The 19,920-nt window shown below is 44.4% G+C and overlaps 2 protein-coding genes across 18 annotated transcripts in view; one reads left to right on the forward strand and one right to left on the reverse strand.

Moving 5' to 3' along the window:
* The window catches only part of CSMD2 (CUB and Sushi multiple domains 2), a gene marked incomplete at its 5' end in the record, with an annotated part of 338,842 nt that overhangs the window by 23,760 nt on the left and 295,162 nt on the right, over positions 1 to 19,920 (forward strand). For 5 of the 17 annotated variants that reach the window (XM_083809753.1, XM_083809754.1, XM_083809751.1 and 2 more), the window contains 2 exons: positions 12,798 to 13,004; positions 15,516 to 15,774. The exons of 7 other annotated variants lie outside the window; for them this stretch is intronic. In XM_083809753.1, coding sequence (XP_083665879.1) covers positions 15,618 to 15,774 — 157 coding nt within the window. Of the gene's footprint in view, positions 1 to 12,797; positions 13,005 to 13,565; positions 13,635 to 13,716; positions 13,814 to 15,515; positions 15,775 to 19,920 lie in introns of all 17 variants that reach the window. 5 more of the 17 variants (XM_083809741.1, XM_083809742.1, XM_083809757.1 and 2 more) reach the window with 3 other exon arrangements.
* LOC310886174 (uncharacterized protein C1orf94) lies at positions 107 to 12,791 on the reverse strand. Its single transcript, XM_083810398.1, has 6 exons — positions 11,468 to 12,791; positions 7,110 to 7,678; positions 6,207 to 6,403; positions 5,066 to 5,137; positions 4,241 to 4,422; positions 107 to 3,588 (listed from the first exon to the last, which is right to left on the reverse strand). The coding sequence occupies exons 1-6, from the start codon at positions 11,695 to 11,697 to the stop codon at positions 3,513 to 3,515; spliced, it is 1,326 nt and encodes a 441-aa protein (XP_083666524.1). The 5' UTR covers positions 11,698 to 12,791; the 3' UTR covers positions 107 to 3,512.

Here is a 19,920-nt window from a genome sequence, read left to right on the forward strand (position 1 = left end):
GACCAGTTCTGTAGATCTGATTAGCAGGACAGTATCAAGGAATATTTGAAAGGGGAAAGACTGCCTAAAGCAATGCTGCCTAAACTAAATAGACTGCCTAAACTGCAATGGCTTTTGGCCCATTCTAGCAGATAACAAACACGGCAGTTCTAGAGAATTTGATAATCTGAGTAGTTTTGTGTGCTAAAAATTGGCAGTTCTTACATGTAAACAAATACTGCCATTGTACAGAGCTTCTGTAAGGTAATATCAATTGCAAGAAAACAAATTTCTTCTTCTCTTACAGTGAAGGAAGATGACCTAAGATAAGAGGTGAATTGTGTTAGTAAAGGAAGATGACCTAGGATAAGAGGTGAATTGTGTTTTGAGATGTATGATAATAGTAGGAGACAGGCAAGAAGTTTTTACAGCCCCTGGTACAAGATTTCTGTTTTTACTGTAATTTATTTGTAAGGAATTGGGATCAATAGAACTTGAACCTTGATTTTTGAAGAAAGGTAACCTTAGACTACTTGAAAACACTTCTGAGGAGAAACAGGTTGAAGAAAGGGGAAAGAAAGGGAAATATTAGCATGCTTAGCTGGTTCCTGGGTTTCTGACTCATATAGGCTTGATCAGTCTTGAAATATATATATATATATATTTAAATGGCAATATTGATCTATGTACATGGATCCTTTAAAAGCCTGTGTGATGCTTGTGCTGGGGGGTTGGATCCAAAGTAGTCAGGCAGTTTCTGATTGCCTAGGCAGGAGCTTGGACGGTGGTGGCATACATGTGCTCACTGTGCTTTCAGATTTTTGTAACACTCTGTGAAGTTCTAACCAAATCAGAGATGCAGTTGGCCTGATTCCAGCACTGGTGTGCTAGCCCAGGTGATTCCACCCTGGTTGTGTCGTGGTGCGAGATTCTCAGAAAGGGAACAGCAGAACGGAGGAGCTTCAGCGTCTATAACTGGTTTTGGTATTGCCTGAGAAGGGTCTCGTGTGCAGCCAAGTACCGGCCACAACAGGCCTGCTACATCCCTTCTCTTGAGACCTTTAAAAGTACTGAACAAATCTGAAACTTCTGTAGGTAGGTGGAAGAATAGGGCCACTGAGAATGTGACTTGCAGTAAATCCTTAAATGGTGAGGAGTCAACAAGATTAAAATGAAGTTGACCCTTTTTAAGAAGGGTTGCTCTTCTGAGACTATTGTGTTAAATACATGCAAGAAGGGCACGGGAGGTTCATAGCAATATCATGTCGAGGGTGACCTTTATCCCCAGCGAGCTGTCTCTGTGGCGCTGACTGTTACCTGTAGTACTTTTACTGTAAGCGGCATGTCGTGGCCCTCTGAGGATCTTGGAACAAATCCCTGGAGCCAGAGCAGTGCAGTTTGCACAGATGTGGTTATTCAGTGAGCTGAATGCGTAAGGAGAGGTAAGTGTTGTCAGGCGCTGATACGGCTTGCTAAAGCAAATGACTTGTACTCAACTTTGTGCTCTCGAGACCTAGATTTGCTATTGAGAGCACGTACTCTGCAAGTCAAACGCCTTTACATTTGAGTTTCCCACCAGGGGAGGTTGGGAGCAGTGAAACCTCTCCACTAGGGCATGGTGCAGCAGCCTCGGCCTTGTGCATGGAAGCTAGGGGCCGGGAAATGTGACGCCCCTACTTCCCTCGCAGTCAGGACCATTCGGTATGTTGGAGCTGGGTAGGAAGTCTGGTATTTCATGATATTTCCAGCTGTTGAAGCATCTCTGTCTGTTGTGCCCTTTCCTGGTGAGAAAAGAGCCATTACTACTGCTGTAGTGAGGGGGAAATCAAGGTACTGGGGACAAAGTCTCACCTGCAGTTGTGCTGTGACTGTGCAGAAGACGAGTCTTGAAACTGACTTGGCATGCTAACATCTGAACCGTTCTGTTCTTCCCTTTTTCTGTCTCCCTCCTTGCTCATATTGACCACTTATGAGCTATGGAGCTCTCTAGAAAATAACCAGCTGTTTCGTTAAGTGAATTTGGTCTATCCTTCAAGTTGACAGATGATTTTTATTATGTACTATTACTTAATGAACTCTTTTGTGGCAAATGTAATTCAATACAGATTCTAATTCCCAGTTTGTCATCAGTCCTTTTGTAAAGGAGGAAAAATGGGAAAGGACTTGATTCCTTTATCTTGTTATGCTAATTGCATTAGGAATATTGGAGAAAACAGCCAGTGGATTTAACAGCAGAAAAATCCAAGCTTGTATTCTGCTGAAAGAAAATGGGAATTTACTGGGGCAGAACACAGGAGACTTTAGCCAAAGCAAATTCCGATCCAAGTTTTAGATTTTGAAAAACAGAAGTAAAAAAAAATCATACTCTGTAAAACTCTTTTTGGAAAGGAAGCCTGTGGCAGACAAAATAGACGATGCATGGAGAGAGTTGTTGTGAGAGCAACTTGGAAAAATTCAGTACTTGCTAACTGCAGAGGTAAGAATTTGGCCAGGGAGCTGCGTGCGACATAGGTAAGAGAGGGATGCACTGGAAGGGAATGGCAAGAAGGGTCAAGCCAGCGGAAAAGTGTACGTGAATTTTGTGCCCTCTAGAGACTGACTTGTGCTCTTGAGAATATTTGACTTTACCTGCTGTTAGTGCCCTATAACTGGATGAAACTTTGGATCTCATTTCTCATATTTCAGCTTTTTAAATTGCAAAATTGAGATGACTTCCCTATTCCCACCTCTGAGGGATTTGGGACAAGCGTGTTGTGAAACGGAACTGTGGAACTGAGCATGAGCAAGAAGCTCCTGAGAACTGGAATACTCATGTAGCTATAAACGGGGCTCGCAGCCACGTATTGAATAATGGCTAAGAAAGGAAATATTGACAAGCATCTTCATTAGGTACCTTTGATCCTGTACTAAAAACAGGACAAGTATTGTGTGTAGAAAAAAGCATGCAATCTTGCCTTAGTGCACTGGTCGTATTGACTGTGGTTATAGCTGTGGTTTGGGTCACTTGTGTTTAATGATCCTATGGCCTCATTTGTCGCAGGACCCTGGAGGTAGCTCACTTTGTGCATCTTGGCTAATTTTCAGTCTGCTGAAGGATCACACAGATTTTTCTCTCCCAGACTGTGGTACAACAATAGTATATTTGGTTAAGGACTTGTCATTAACAAATTTGTGTTAATCTCACTTTGAATGTATGACAAAAATTACCATCTCTGAGACTTGTGGACTTTTTTGTCAACCATCTTTATTGTACCAACATTGAAATTTGAGCAGCTCAGACATCTGTCACAACTAAAACACTTTTATTATGTCTTCATCTTCCAAAAGGAAAAAAGTCCCTTTTTCTGTCATCCTAAAGAAAATTATTTCTGATGCGTTGTCATATAGCTGTTTCTTACCACAGAAGTCACACGGGATTATTCTAGATAGAAATCTTCACTTTAGGGAAACTTGAAGTCCTTACAGGATCCTTGGACTTCTAATAGATACTAAATTTTTATATGTAAATATCAGGATAGGAGAAGTGGGTTCACTTAAAAGTTTACACAGTTCCCACTGGAAGAGTAGTTGGGGTTAGTGCTCATGGCTCCTCCGGGTGTAGAACTAAACCTAAAACAAAAAATAAAATTTATTCTAGTGTCAGGAGATTACATCTAACCTCCACATGATTTTCTTCCTTATAAAGGAGCTTTCAGAAGCATTTATTTGCATTTTTTTTTTGTAGACTTGTAATACAGTTTCTGGAAAGATGACGTAGGGGAAGCATATGCTATTGTTATCTATCCTATAGGTAATGAAAGATGATACACAGAACTTACCCAGAGCGATTGTTACCAGACCCTTGAAATAAGCTGATTTTTATCTACAGTTGTTACAGAAACATATTAAGATGAATCCTTTCATGACATTCTGACAGTGTCAAAATATCTTGGTTTCTCTCATGCTGAAACTTCTGCTTTTTGCTAGGTTAAGAAATGTTTGTTCTTTAGCCACGATGTTGATTAGAAGCTCTAGGTGTGAACTCTACACTTACAGTGTAGAGTTTTTGGCTTCATTCACCTGAAATCAATTACTTTGTTCTTGTATCAAAATTTTCTTGTAACTTATGCCCTGTAGTAACTTCTGTCTTTTGTTCTGACATGGAATTTGGTGAGAATGGAACCGGGAAACCCAATTGCTGATTACACTGTGGGCTCTGCGAAGGTTTGCAGCAACTGACAAAGAGACGCAAAACTAGAATGCGAATCTGCACGGCCTTTACCTGTAGGAAGGAGAAAATGGATACGGGGTCCCATCGCCTGCTGTCGGTGGATCCTGGATGTTGGTGGGTAGTTTAGGTAGGGTCCTCTGCTGGTATGGAAAATCCGGCTGAACAACGGGGATGTAGTTCAACAGAGGAGGGTAAGTTGACCGGAAAATGTGCTGTGGGTTGTATGGAGCTACCTGGGGAGGAGAAAGAAACAGTGCACAACAATAAATGGGACAATAATGATGACAGGCAGTGACCCTCAAAATATAAACTGGAGTTGACCGAAATATTTTTGTTGTTCTTAAGAACTTTTTTTTCCCCCACTTCTGGTATCTCCTTTAACCTGCTGTTCTTTTCAGTGCAGAGACTTCTGTTGCCATTCAATTTGGGCTCTGATCGCTTCTCTTTAGGAGGCGTCTTTCAGATAAGTCTCTGGAGCAAAAGCTGGGGTGGCTATGCAATTGGTGCAGCCACGGGAATTTGACCCTGTAAATTCTCCCAGCCTTTTTGATACTAGGAAAAGGCGGTGTTCATTTTTATATAAATACAGACTTTAATGAACAAATAAATGCAGTCTAGAGGAGACAGAAAATTTCATACAAAACTAGAGTATATGCAATAGATGTTTTTAGAGGTTCAGGTACACTTCTTGAGCTATTTGGAGCAAATACTGCTCCAAATGAACCTGTCCCCAGCTTGGCATCTTTTTCCCCCAAATCTATTCTTGTGATGGCACCAGTGTCAGTCTTGGCATATGACAAACAATTCTGACTAATCTATTGTGCTTAGCATCTATATTCAGTGAATTAAAGTGTATTTGTAACCAGTTCAACACACCTGTCTCGAATAACATCCAAAGGGAGGGTGCAGAGCTTGCTGATAAGGGAACCGTGCTTGCTGATACGGACCCTGTTAAGTATATGTAAGACATGACTTTTAAAAACAGTCTGAGTTGATCAATTAATTATTAATTATTTTTGTGTAAGATTTTAGGGGGAACATTATATTCAAAGAAACCAGGCTGAAGCAAATGCATTTCTTAGCTTTCAGAAAAAGTCTTCTCTTTGTCTTCCCAAGTCTGAGACGTCCAGTATAGGTGTCTGCCTTCTGCTCTCTACCTTCTGTTCTGCCTGGGGAAGAGCTCACTTCCCCCTTGACTGCTGGGAGGTGGAAGGATGATGTGCTTGTCCTATGCTAAGTAGCTTTCTGCTAAGTACTCATTGACTTAATGAAAAATGAAAATTCTTGGACTGTAAACCTTCAAGGGAGCTTAGCTTGGCACAGCAGGTGTGCCCATAGTAGTCTCCTGCTCTCCCCTTTCTAACAGGATGGTGGAAACTTTTGACAACATCTGCGATGATCTGGGTTCTGTTAGAGAATGTAGCTTTTTTTTCCTTTTTTTCTTTTTTCCCCCAGTGGAATCAAAGCGAAATCAAAGGGTGAGAATAGCCCGTAGAAAGGCATGGATGCATGGATTCTCAGTATTCTTTTATTTCTTTTGACTTAAGCATTTGCCACCTTAATAACCTCAGTTGGCTTTTTTACTTTGATAGGAGGTCCTGTTTCACTAGGCTAAGAAACCAGTGTCCAAGTCTGTAAACAGAATAACCACACGAAATATCCCCAATGAATTGTTAGGTCAAAATATTTGTAATTACACAATAACTATTTGTAAATGCAAACTAAAAATAGAAAGTAATGAATGGTAAGAGGTCAACATTCAGTATATGTGTCAATAAAACATCATCCATCGATCACAAATTTCCCAGAGGACCGCAGTACATACGCTGATAATGCTTTGTTTGTGACCTAATGCCACTTCGGTGTAATTATTCATTGTGGGATAGCAGTCTGGTTTCTTTTAGACTCTACCCTACAAGTCAGAAAGCACTTTTCAGAACAATGGTAGCTAGTGCCCTGAGCTTGTCAGTATGGAGCTGGGGATGTAATCTCAGAGTCTGGATTTAGTTTGTATTACCTGAAACTGTGGAAAGCTCGAGGAGTTTGGAAAGACAGGGAGTGGAGGGAAGGTCAGACTTGGCCACACCAGCTGATTTAATGCCGTGGTCGTTGTAGTAGTAGAAAAGCGTGGAGTAAAAGTACTTGCACTGTATTTAACCTTTTTTTTTTTGTCTGGTGTTGCGGTAGTTACTGTAAAACAAAACAAGGTTAAAGATCAGTCAGCATTCTCTTAACATAAATGTGTGGAACGCTTGCAATTAAAGGGATACACTTTACCTGCTAGCAAAATATTAAGATACCAGTTGCTTTTGCAGGCTGTATTTCTGGAGCACAGAGATCCAAACTTAGCAATTAACACTTCAAATTCACTTGTAGGGCTGTTTAAACCCTGACCCACAGGACCCAGAGTAAATTTAATTGCCTGAGCCATAAGTATGAATGAAATGGGGCAAAAGGTTCTTACTGTACTCTTACAGCGTTCAAAACTCTCAGACTAGGAAATTACCCCCAGAAGAAGCTGATTGTTTGAGGCCTCCAGGCTGTGATCAATCTAGGCCAGAAATGTAAATGGTAGATTTGGACGTGCAGCATTATTTTGGTTTGTTCTTAAGTTACTCTGGATCTCTTAAATATCTCTCTGGGAACCCCAAAAATCATGACACTTAAAAACAAACAAACAACACCAACAAAAAACAACAACAAAATACCCAACAGCACCCTCTCCTGCCATCTGGGAAAAAAAAATAATTTACAGAAAACATCGAGCAAATATATAAATCTCTGTGGTCATGACCTTCCTGTATTTCTCATTTATTGATGTGAGAAGGACATTGGAGAGATGCTGGTAAGGTGGGAGAGCTATACGAGCATCTAGTAGGAAATGAAACTTTGTGAATGGAAACGCCATCTGCTTTTCAACAGCTTCTAGTTAGTTTTAATTTTCCCAAGGCTCCCGGATGCTGTTCAAGCACCATGGCCAGATCCATACCTGGATTCTGCAGTGCCTTTGTGACTGCACTGGAGTCGGTTTTGGAGCAGGTCTTGGCAAATGCTGGGAGCTGCTGCTTCTGTGCTGCAGCTTGACTTTCTGCTGCTGCTGGTGGAGCTGACGCAGGTGTGCTGTTCTTCACGGAGCTGAACGTGCTACCCTGTAGGAAGCCGTTCACTGCCTTGGGTTCTTCAGCCGTTGCCTGATTGTCTGGGCCCTTGGCAGTGTCTGCGTGCTTCTGCAGACATGGTGCCTCTGTCTTGCTGCCCCCTGTGCTGCAACCGCCCGTCGTGCTGCTGTCCTCCAGCCCCTTGGAGTCCTTGTGCGACTTCGCTGAACACAGGAGGTTGGTGATGGTGGATTTAGCAGAAAGCTGAGCATCGCAGAGAGCTCGTAACTTCATCTCCCTTTCTCTGTTTCCAATCACTGCTCTGTATATATTTTCAAGTCCCTCTGTTTCATCTAGCAACCCATCTCTGTAAGAAAGTAGAATATGGCTTCTGTTCAGTTTGACTTAAAATTGAGCTAATCTTCTTGACTCTTAAGCTTTGTGATGATTTTTATTTCATCAGTCAAATAATGTTAGTTTAAGTCCGTGATTCTGGACACAAGAAAGGATTTTGGGATTGCATGCCTTTCCCTGGTGTCCCTAATAGGAGAAACCTTGTTTGCTCTCAGTAGTCCAGCCTTGCATGGTTTCAACCTTCAAGGCTCAGTGGATCTTCAGATCTTTGCAGGATGAGGGCCTAAATTTCCAGGGACTTATCTGTCATTTACAATTTTGTTATCCCTTGTAAGGATTTAACGGAGCTGGGTGTAGTAGTATTTGTAGCTCGTTAACCATCTTTCATATAGGAACCCACTGAAGTCCTCGGACCTGACAATGGGACTGCTGCCAGGGCTGAACAATTTTGTGTTCCTCTGAGGCACACCTAAGTGCCTGTAATGGTTACCTACTCAAAATACTGTTTTAAATTCCAGTTTGCTCTTTCACAGCCAAGTATGTTCAATAACTTAATGTATTACCAATTTACTCTCCCTGAAGCTGAGAAAAGACTGATGCTCTGTACATGCACTATGCAGGTACATACATGGTATACAAATATCACAAAAATTAGGAAACTAAATAGTAAGCGTATCTAATTATCTCTAATCATATGATCACTATAATTAGTAGGATGCTTCTTTTTCCTCTATTTAAAAAAATGAAAAGAAACATCTCTTAACAAAAACCTCAACAAGCTTCTACTGTGGATAGAAAATTGATAGGTTATTTCCATTTTTATAAAGTAAAGCCTATTTCATACATTTTTTTTCACCCCATCTTTCATTGGAACCGCTCATGTGTGCGTGGCTCTGCACCCCACAGCCTGTGTGTCCCCAGGTGTTTGGTTCTCTCGTTTGTATTGTGCAGTACGAGAGGTGGGAAAACTTCCTCCGTTCCTTTCTTGGGGATGCAGAGACAAGTTTACATCTGGGCTCCAAATGGAGGTTTTTTTCCGTAGTCTGTTTTTTCTTCTCTCAACTCAAGGGGAAAAAATAAACATCAAGGAAGTAGCAAAATTATGAAAGATAGTACCAGCTCCCTACCTAGAAGGCAAAGTAACGCTGGGTTTTAAGCGTGGGTAGCTGGCTGCGTGGAATTCCATGTAGAAGCAATGGCTCTTTCAGTCGTCTTTGAAGTGTCTTCACTTAAGGAAGTTGCTTTGAGCCAGGAGCAGCTTTGGTGCAGAGATTGCACCAAGTTTTCTGATGTGGGTGACACTGCAGCATTCACAGCAAACCTTTTCTGTGCAAAAAGGTTTGTCTTGTACCATCAGTGTCATGTCTGTATGATTTAAGAATGATTTTGATTTGCTAGTGAAGTGCTTACGTATCTGAGGAGACTTGGAGATGAGTGGGAATTTAGCCGTTTAATTGAAATCAAGAATCACAGTGATAAGTTTCTGATGTTTCCTTGGCAAAGTCAATAGAAGGGAAGCAAATTCGGTGGTGCTGTGTTAGGTGTGCTCACTGGATTTGAAATATGGGTCACTCAAACTTCTGTGGGGTCAGAATGAGCTCATGGCAAAGGCCTCGTGTGCTACAGCAGCCTCACGCTGCGCAGTGAGGTCACAGATGGCTTCATTGCGGAAACACTGAAGGTTGATTTAGCATTTAGGAAGGTGAAACTTGCTGTTTGTTTAAAAGATTCCAGATACTTTTAAAAATGAGCATACCAGCAATTTGCATAAGTCAATATTTTAAAATAATTAAAGATTGCTAAATTGAGCAAGGTCATACGGCGTAATCTTTGGCCGCTGATGTTATTGCAGCTGATGAATTGGGGAACACCTCTATTGACAGCTGGCATGTAGAAAGATTAAGAAAAATCTTACAATAAGGCTTTCAGGAGTAATTGAGGTACCTAGGGCATGGAAGGTGCGGTGTCACGGAACCACGGCATGGCTGAGGTTGGAAGGGACCTCCTGAGATCCCCTGGTCCAGCACCCCTGCTAAGCAGGGTTGCCCAGGATGGCATCCAGGCGGGTTTGGAATATCTCCAGAGAAGGAGACCCCACAGCCCCCCTGGGCAACCTGCGCCAGTGCTGGCACCCGCACAGTAAAGAAGTGAAAACGACAATTATGGAAGCTTCTGCCTCCAGGGTCAAAGGCAGAAACCTGACCTGGGGCTGCCTCACTTGAATTGCTTTCATTTTAAGGAAGTTCCATGAAGTTTGTGCAGTAATTTGGTTTTGGTGCTTCAGGTTTGGTATTTTGGGAGGGTTTGGTGACTTCGGGGTCTTTGAACAACTGATGATCAACGTGCTGCCCTGTAGGAGTGTATGTAGAGGGCTCTGCTTTCCTGAGGAGCCTGCTAGCTAGTTACAGGAAAACATTGTGGGGAAGAGATGGCCAGATGAGCTGCCAAAGGTAACAGAGCAGTAGGTGAACAGTGAATCATGTTTCTGAACCCCGGGAAAGCACTGTAGCCATCGGCCTTCTCCGTCTTTTTAATTTCATCTGAGTTGCAGTTGTTGAATTAGTCTCAGGTCCTTGCTGGGTGTCCCTGCCACAGCCTTCATCGCTTGTCCTGCAGTTCGCAATCCCCCAGCGCTGCAGTAAAGCCGCGGCTGTGCCGAGCTGCGGCCGCAGCGGCAGGCTGAGCTGCCCCAGGCTTTGGAGGTTGCCTGGGCTGGAAGCCCTGCTGGTTTGGCTGCTGCTGCTCTACTAGGCTCATTGCTAAAACCTAGATCTACATTTCTTTAAAGGTAATTTTTTGTAAAATATATTTTTAAAACTTACTCATAGTTGATACTTCTTCACTGGTTCGTGTGATACCTCCTTCCTATGACTTCTTAGTGACCGATTGGGCTAAAATATGCAGCTGAGCATGTGCTAATTGCAGGGATGCCTCAGCTGTATGATTTGACCAACCATTGTAGGCTAGTGCAACTCCATTGGTGCCACTGGTTATTCTTGGCTTACTTGGCTTCAACCTTCCTGCATTTGTTTTAATTTCTTTAAGAATTTTTTAAGGATATGGAAGAGAAGAAAGGAGCCAGGATTCAAAGGTCGGGTTCCTAGGTTTCTCACCGACATAGTGTAGGCACTGCCCCTTCTGTGCCTCCATGTCTTATCTGAAATCATCTGCTTCCTCGGTCTGTAAAGTTAGCTTTTAAAAGTTACAATAACTGTTTCCACTGTATCAGGTAGGATGGGCCAGGTTTGTATTATGTTTTGTTTAGGTTTCAAGGACTGGACATGTGCTAATACTTGCTGGTTGGTAGCTGGATTTGTAAATTTTACTTTTTTTCTGCTTCAGGAGCATACTGTAAATATTATCCTATTAATCTGAAGAGCATATTTCCCTCCCTTATCATCATTTGTCCTGTGGAACATGATTTGGCATAATTTTTTCTGTGCTAAATTCAGCTTTTCTTTGTAAAGATCAGCTGTTTACAGTAGCTTCCTTATAACACTTTAATTTTCGATTTTGCTCTTTTGAATGCTGCTTTCACTTTCTGTAAATATTTTGATGTGTGTGTAGTTGTTTTTCTTTAAATGTTGTGGGGAAGCGAATGCAGCAGCTGCTTATGGTGCTTCAGATTCTGAAGTAGTTAGATTTCATGGGGCACACTTTTCCAAAGAAAATTGGTGATAGTGGAAAAAGTGGGAATGCTTTGCCTAACTGGGAGGCCGTCAGTGACGCAGGCACCCCGCGTCCCAGCTCTTCGCTTCCACAGGTTCATAAAGCCCCGCTGAGGAAAGCCTAGCAGCCTGTCCCCCTGGGCCCTGGGGTTACTCACTCGTGGTGGGAGTTGTCATTCTCTCTTCGAAGGGTCTCTGACGGCTCTGAGCAGCGCGCGGGCTGCAGCTTCTCCGAGAGGCCTTGAATGCGTTTCCAGATCTTGTGGCAGGCCTGGTCCAGGCTGTCCTGGGGGGTGTTGTCGTGGATCCAGATGTGCCTGGGGAAAGGGCCCAGCGGGAACGGCCCCTCCGATTTTACTGGTGGAGCTGGAAACCCACCAGTGAGCATCTTTCAGCCTCTCTGCATTCAGACGGCCTTTGCGAAGGGGATGTTTGTGCAGGTAGCAAACGGAACGAGGAGCCGTGGCAACCGCGGAACTGCAGGGCCGGGCAGCGGGCGGGGAGGGGAACTGGAAGCATCCCCTGGGGCTTCCAGCAATGGGGATGGAAACGGCATTGGTGCCCTTCACACAGCTTAGAGCTCCCTGGCATAAACCTATATAGTTAGACTCCAGTCTTCCTGGGTTCGGTATTTGACTGTCCTTCCCTCTTCTCCTAAAGCTCTGCTTTGCTCTCCCCAAGGAGAGCACCGAGCACCGTCTCTCTGGTCCTTTTCTGTTCTCTTGCTGTCAGTCCCCTCCTTGTCTGTCCCTGTTTGAGGCCTATCTAGGAACACATTTAATTCCTGCTCAAGTAGTTTGTCCCCTGAAATTCTTTGCAGCCCACTCTAGATTTCCCCCATCCACAAGAAGTCACGTGCAAGTCTACTCTTACAAGGGAAGAGCAGGAAGGACTAATTCTGGCTTACCTCTTTCAATAGCTGAATGTTTTTTCTACAAAAACATAGGGGGAATATCTCTAGATGCCTTGTAAAACCTTCCACTGCCGTGCAAAAAAGACTCCTCCTCGGTTTTGTAGCATGCATATTCTTAAGCAATTAGGGCTACAGAATCTTGGGTTCCGTTTCTTTTCAATATCCTCTGTGGCATTTTGTGTGCTGGCTAGGTGCTGGGCTATAAAATTGATCTAGGTATGAAAATAAAAGGCAAAGTATTTTTAAATATAAAAGACATGCCTTCAGATACAACAACTGCATGTGGAGTTCTTTGTTACCAAAGTCATTACATTGTACACCGAGGTCTTGGCTCTGTAATTATCTCCATTTTGGTAATCCAGACCTGGACTTGTCCTGTAACTTAAGTAGTGCCTGCAACCTCTTGCTAATAGAGATATTATTGTCAGCTGTCTGTCACCTCGTGATTATGCCCACATAAATGCTGTTTTCCTCCCAATAGTGGTAATGCAGCTAAGAGTGAGTAAATGTGTGGTGTTTACTGAGATGCTTGTATTCCCATATGAAATTATTAATAGTGGTGTTTTTAATTTTAGTGCACACGATCATGCTCCTACTGTGAGCGCCTTCTGTGGTTCCTCGTTTCATCGCCCAGTGGTAGCATTTGTGAGCCAGCTCTGCGTCTGCGTCCACTGGAGCTTGATGCACATAGGAGAGAGAAGAAGGGAGAAGGAAGAGCCCTAGGGATGTGGCTTGGTGTTAAAAGTAGTGGGAGAAGGTGGCTTTGACACTTGTTCTGTTTGGTAAGTCCTTGCCTGTATCAAGGTCTCAGCTTCTCCTCTAAGAAGCTACTGTGAGGACGTGGCTTGTAGCTGTGAATTGCTCTCAGCTCTGTGGATTAAACCAGGAATCGGGGATGTTACAATTGCTCTTATTCGATTCAGAGCAATCACAAAACAGTTCATACTGTTTTGGCAGGGAGGGTGAGGTACGCTGGGCTAAGTGAAATTGGAAAAAGTTGGTTAAATATCTGCAAAGACCGAAAAGCAGCGAAGTCTGAAGGCAGGAGACTCGTTTGAGCCCTGGCTCTGACTGTGGGTGGCAGTGCAGAGCAGAATTTCCCGGCTTCTGGTGGGTGCCTCCACCGAAGGCGGGATTCCTCTTTTAGTAGAGAGGTAATTTTGCAAGGTGAGAGGTGCAGCGAGTGGCGCAGGTTACAGTGGGGCTATTAACCAGGACCTACAAATGTCTCCTTGTCAAAACTGGGTTGTGATCGAAGGTGGTGGCTGCAGTGATGGTTTCTGCTGTATTCGTCAGTGTTGCCCATTTAACAACTAAATGCTTTTTTTTTTTTTCTTTGAGAGATTAAGACCCTAAACCTAGTGGTTTTGAGCAGAAAGCTTCCTTGGGAGGAAATCCTTGATTTGAAATAGGTATGGTTTTATTTACCAGGAAGAAAGTGGCATTGTATCTCCTCAATGACTTTATTATGCCTGTGGATTGTTCTTGATGCAGGGCTAGCTGACTTTGGCTCAGCTGATGCTCTGCTGGTGTGCAGCAACCAAGTCACATCTTCGGCTGAATGCAGTTTCGGGATGGGGAACTCTTTGAGGTGAATGGCTGTATAAGGGAAAAGCAATGTATAGAGCTGTCAAGTGTGGTACCCTGTTTCTCTGCTCCTTTTATATTTGGATCTATGCCTTTGAACAATAAGGTCTATTTGAATAGGACGCTGCAGTTTAAACAGACATAAAGCAACTCTTTCATGTAACAGCCCTGGTTGCCTTGGCTCTTGGCATTGGCTCACAGTGTAGGCAGTGGAAGGATTCAAATGCAGAGGGGACACAGGGGAAAGGGAGTGAGAAAGAGGATTGATTTGAGGGCGGAGGGACAGATTTTCAAGCCCTCGATATAATTTGTTTTTAGCTGTCAAATAAGCTCATTCAAGGCAACCGGAACAAGGCTGAAGAAGGGGGGTTTGCAGCAAGAAACTGCAGCAAATGCAAAGCGCCAAGGCAGGGGGATGGGTGGCGGGGCCGGGGCCCCCCTGGGAGCCAGGAGCTGGGGCTGGGGGGGTCAGGGGGCGGCCGGGGAAGGGCTGCGGGGGCCGGGGGGCGGCAGGCAGCGGGATGGGTGCTGCCCCCCGCCCGAAGGTGAACGCAGAAGTAGGTTCTTGCCGGGGAGGGGGGGGGATTTTCCGGGGTTCTGCCGTTTTTAAAGCTTGAGCATGTGTGAGCTGGAGTTATTTCCCTTCTCCGTGGGTCTGAGCATCACCGCCAAGATAATTAAGTTCCTGGATGTGTCTTTAAGGGGCTGCGTTTTTTCCCCATCTTGTGTGCAGCCATAGGGACAAATGTACTAACAGACATTTAAAAAAGGAGGAAAAAAAAAAAAGAGGAGGTTAGAGGAGAAATACCACTTGGAGCAGCCCTGCAGAGGGGCCGCAGCACCACAGCCAGGCGTGCCCGGTGGCCCAGGAGAGGGGGCACCCGGTGCTGCCTTTGCCACCCCCAGGACGCCGCTGGTCCTGAAGGGTCCCGCTGGGGCTCACCCCATCGCTGGGATCCACGCTGCTAGGACAGGTCGCAGACGGGGGGTGTCTCTTCCGTGACTCATGTTTGTAAGGAAATTTGCTTCGTCCCCCAAATTGTGTCAATATCATCAAGTTGTTTACAGAGGCTCGGGTGGGGGGCCCCGGGAGGAGGCTGCATTGCTCTGGCAGATGTCTTAATAGCAGAGCTGCTGCGTGCGCGTCCGTGTGCGTGCTGTGCTCCACGGCAAATGGGGGGCTCTGGGACTTGCCGCGATGAAAGAAACCTGTGGTGTGTATTAAAAACAATAAATACAATGCTAAAGCATAATTTGTGGTTTGTTGGTTTTGGTGGGGCGGGGGCTGGTGGGAGGTGTGCGCTGGGTCCAGGAAGCGAAGCCGAGCCAGAGCCAGTCTGTGGCTGCACGGCAGCCCCTCATCGCAACGCCCGTGCCCCCTCCCCAGGATTTAGGGAAAGAGGAGAACAAAGATGTGGGAGCGATTAATCAACTGGCTAATAAAAAAGTATAAATCCCTGGGGACTGTGTGCTGCTAATGCCGGGGAGCTGGCTCAGAGACAGCCACCGGGAGGGACGAGCCAGCCCTCCTCTCCTCGCCTCTCCTCTCCCCGAGCCGCTGCCACACTTGGTTCATTCCAGCTGCAGAAGCTCAGAGCCTTCCATGCGGTGGGATTTTTTTTCTGGGCTGAAAAAATTAGAATAAAAAAAATCACAAGCCTGACCTGCTTTTTTTCCCCCCTCTTTCCTTTCTCCTCTTCTTCTAGCTGAGCTGAGGACTATCCCAATCGCAAAGGGGGAGAAAAAAGGGGGAAAACCCAACAACAACAAGCAACCCCCAGCACACCCCATTTCTGCCACCCTTTGACATGCAACCTTCCTTGGGATGGGACAAGCTGGGATGCAGCTGCAGCTTTGGAAGGAATTGGGGGAAATTGGGGATCTTTGCTCTCATGACGGTGGAAGTGAGCTCCTGGAGCCGGGTGCTGCTGCTCTCCGTGGGGCTGCTGGCTGTCTCAGCGACCGGTAAGTGTCATGGAGAAAGCTGGCAACTTTAGGAGTATTTTGTCTTCCTGCTGCTTAGATCCAGGGACCACCGTTAATCCGTTTTCCTGGGGACTCTGGGGTGTGCGTGTGTGTGTGTGTACTTGTATGTCAGCACATGCTTCCCTGTAGTGTTCAATAAGGAGTGGATTTTCTTCAGACCTTTCTGTGAGATAGTTTGCCTCAGTCCTTTGGGAGCAACAATTTAAAATGATACGGTTATAATAGGTGGCTCTATTTGTTTTTATTCCTCCTTCTGGTGGGTCAAATAATGTGTGCACAGTTGCCAGACAATATGCAAGATGACTAAAAAATGCCATTACGGTTCCCCTTCTGTCTTTCCCTTGCATCTTAATTCATTATTTCACTACCCTGGTGTCTGACTATAGCTGATAATAGGACTCCTTGCATGAAAATGGAAGCACTCTCCTCTTATTCTTCCTGCATTTCAAGTTGATATGCTCTTATAGATGAGCTTCTCAGTCTCAGCATCTTGATTTTTGTGAAAAATGTTTATTTTCTTGGAAGATAGAGACTTGAAGGGGGGGGGGGGGGGAATTTGCTTACGTCTCCTCCCCGGTTTCTGTAATTGACCTTGTAGCAAAAGCATATCTAAGGACTGAAGTTTATTTCTGGTGTAAACAGCAAATATTTAGGGACTGTCCTTATGTGTGCGAGTGTGGGAGGGGGAAGAGTGGGAGAGCTGAGTGTTTGGCAGTGTCTTCTTTCAACGCTGCTGTGCCCTGATTTCCAAGAGTTTGAGTAACGTCTGTCTTATCTGCTGCATCCTAGGCGAGAGGAATGTATGCTTGTGACAATGTATGCTTGTGTGTGTTCATGTGTAGGAAAGCTGCTTGGTTCTTTTTTGGAAAACCTTGTGTTATCTCGACACTGATTTTTATTATGTAAGGCAGACTTTCTCCGAAGAGATCCAGAATAATTAACTGCTCCTCCCAAGTATGCTTGCAGTAGACCCAAAGACTTTTGCTACTGGAATCGATCTATTAGGGAAGGAGGTAGAACCACCCAACAACCCGCAAGCTGAAATTATGGATGAGTACTTATTTTTGGTGATTATTTTTCCTTTCTTCAGCAGGAACATTTAGCCTATGCACAAGAGGAACTTGCCATTCCAGCAGTTTCTGTTGTGTTTTTCTGATATAAGTAGAATGATGCAGAGATACCTAAATGTGATTTATTATGTAAGGGTTTTAAAGCTTTTTTTTCTTCTTTCAGGTTATCTATAGCTTGTTCATACTTAAATTTTCCAGGTTTCTTCCTGTAACTGCTTGTTCAGTATTTCAGGCTTTCTTCTCAGGCCCGTAGCTCTTCCCTCTCTGTATTTGGAGTGCTGTTCTGGTTCCTGCACCCAGGGGTTGGTGCTCTGTTGTGTTTTCATCTCCGCAAGTAAATCTGCAGAAGTTTTTTAGACGTAAGGTGTTTATTTACATCTGAATAACGGTATTTGTCAATGAGTTTCCCAGGTACTCCTTTTCAGCAAATTCAGAAATCCGGGTAATGATCTTTTTGCTGAGGCAAGGGATCAATTTTGAAACCAGTGGCTTACTCCAAGATATCCAGAACACAGTGAACATATCTACCAAGTGAACACAGCCACCTTTCTCCAGAATCCATTGCAGTTTTAGGGTTTAATCCCAGAAAGTAAGTTTAGTCTGGCAGGGACTTCTGGTACCTTCGCTGAGCAAATCATGGTCCTCTGTGGAACAAAGTTCCTGAGAGGCTTCACTCCTGATCTTGCCTTTTCCTCGGGTTTGTGTAGGTAGTAATAACCCCGAGTACCCATAGTGTGGCAGTAGAGCTGTGTATATATAAACATATATATGTATAAAACTATCAGCTAGTAGTTCTGGCTGTCTGAAAAATAAAGGAAAGAAATCCCTACTCATATTGTATCAGATGTCTGTCAGCAGTCCAGTTGCCCAGTGATGGCCTTTTAAAAACCGGCTGGTTACTGCATATGCTTTCTTCTGATGCCACTGCATCTGAAGGCAAGATAAGGTAGCTTCTGGTTGCGCAAAGTGACCCAGCTGTAGGGAAGGGGTTTCCTGATGTGCTGGAGTTTGGTGTATATCTGGGGGCTGGGGGGGAGGAAGGGTGCACAGCTTCCCTTTTTTTCAGTGGTGCAGTGACTTGACAGCATTTTAAGACTCGAGGAGGGCACTGAATTTGGCTGTAAGTTGACTGCGATTCATGTGTGGCCTCTCAAACACGTTTAATGATTCTGATATTTTATTTCTTGGTTGTCAAAACAGGTACTCTTAATAGGAATAAGAGCAATGTTTTTCTGTTCCGTTCTGGGTAATTAGCTATGCATTGGCACTGGGACATGCACTTGGTATGTCTGTTGGCCGGGTATATGTGCAATGTCTTTTGAAGGCCTATTATAAAGGAGGTCTTGATGCTATTATTCACGCTGCTTTACTAGTCAACATCTTGTTTGGTACTGGGTAATGGGAAGATGCACTGGCTTGAAAGGTGATCTCATCAGTTTAAACCCCTTGCGATTTTCTTTTTTTCTTGATGGAAAACAGTTTTTGCCAGATTCTTCCGTTGAAGAGTGGATGAGCAGGAAGCTGTTTATGAATTTTGACGTATGTGTACATACCTGTATTATAAATCATCTTTCCATTTTGTTGTGTTTTCTTAAATCTCCACAGGACAAAGAGTGAATCAGGGGTACTTGGTACTTAGTCTGCCAGGGAAGCGACTTAACTGTGAAGTACTCCGTGATTTGAGTGCCTTTTTTAAAGGGGTGAGGGTGTGAGATACTAACTCTCTGAAGTGGTGGATAGATGTTTTTATGTAGGAGGGAAGGGAATAGTCACCAGCTTGATTATATTTGATTGTGGCACGTGATAAAACTACAGTATTTTATGACAATAGCTGAGTATATCATTTTGATCCGAGTCCTACTATCAGTGCTGAAGCAGTGTGGATATCAGTGCTAAATGGAATGAATGATTCCCACTTACTCATTCATGTCTTGCTAATGTCTCTTGTTACAGGAAGGGAGGCGTTTATGGCAAACATTTAGAGGGTGCAGCCTTCTTTGCATGGGATCAGACTGACTTCATAGTGCTTAGAGAGGATGGCAAAATGCAGAAGGCTTCGTGTTGCTGTGCTCCCTCCTCACCCTGGTGACTTGGGGGAGGTAACGTGGCCTGGCCTGTAGGTTTTTGTGTTCCACGGTGGGGTTATACAGGTGATCCTCAGCTGGATGGGACTACAAGACAATCCTTCCCTCTCCATGTGCCTGGACAACTGCGTGGCACTCAGGTTTGACTGACTGGAGTGTAGTGAACTTACTGTCTTACCTCTTCATATTGGTTTGCACACTTGTGAGCTCTCAGGGAAGAATGTCCAAATTCATCATGGTTTTCTCCATACCAGTGTGTGTCCATACTGATGGGTTGAGAAGGGCAGGGGAAGGAGCCTTTAGTAGGAACACCCTTAGTGCTGGGTGGTAGCCAGGACTCTACTTCAAGCCTGGGATGTTTAGGTCGCAATTCTGTGGCTCTGCCTTGCTGTGTAACCTTTGGGAAGCAATTTCACTTCTGTCTTCACAGTCTTTGATGGAGTTCATCACTCGGGATACAGGAGGCTTTCCTTTGCCATATAATTGTTCATTGTCTGTCTCTCTGACTTCTGTCATGGCTTCTCTGCTGCTGAAGAACATCTGAGCTCAAGCTTTCCTTGCCATGGAGCCCAGCCTTTGTATGTCAGGTACCTCCTAGGGAAATTTTGTATTCAGCTGGTTGATGGACCCCAGCTGAGCCAGCCTGCAGTGGAACAGAGGTGGATGTCTGCTCAGCTGATCCTCGGTGGCTGCCTTCCAATTGTCTAGGAGTGTCTGTCAGAAGAAGGCATACGTCAAAATGGGTACAGGGAATGTGGTCCAGGCAGTCTGCAATAGATCCCAGTGGATATGCTTTGTGCTGAGGTGGTTTAGGGTTCAGGGTGCAGCTGTTGATGTCACGTGTAGTATTCCTGCTGTAGATAATACATTTTCTGATATGGGAGCGACTGCCTCATTAATCTGTCTTTATAGACAAGCAAAGAATAATTCTTTCCCCTGACTCCATTTGCTGTTAACTGTTTCTACCTGTG

This window comes from Anser anser (assembly GCF_964211835.1).
Source record: "Anser anser genome assembly, chromosome: 24".
Classification (NCBI taxonomy): domain Eukaryota; kingdom Metazoa; phylum Chordata; class Aves; order Anseriformes; family Anatidae; genus Anser; species Anser anser.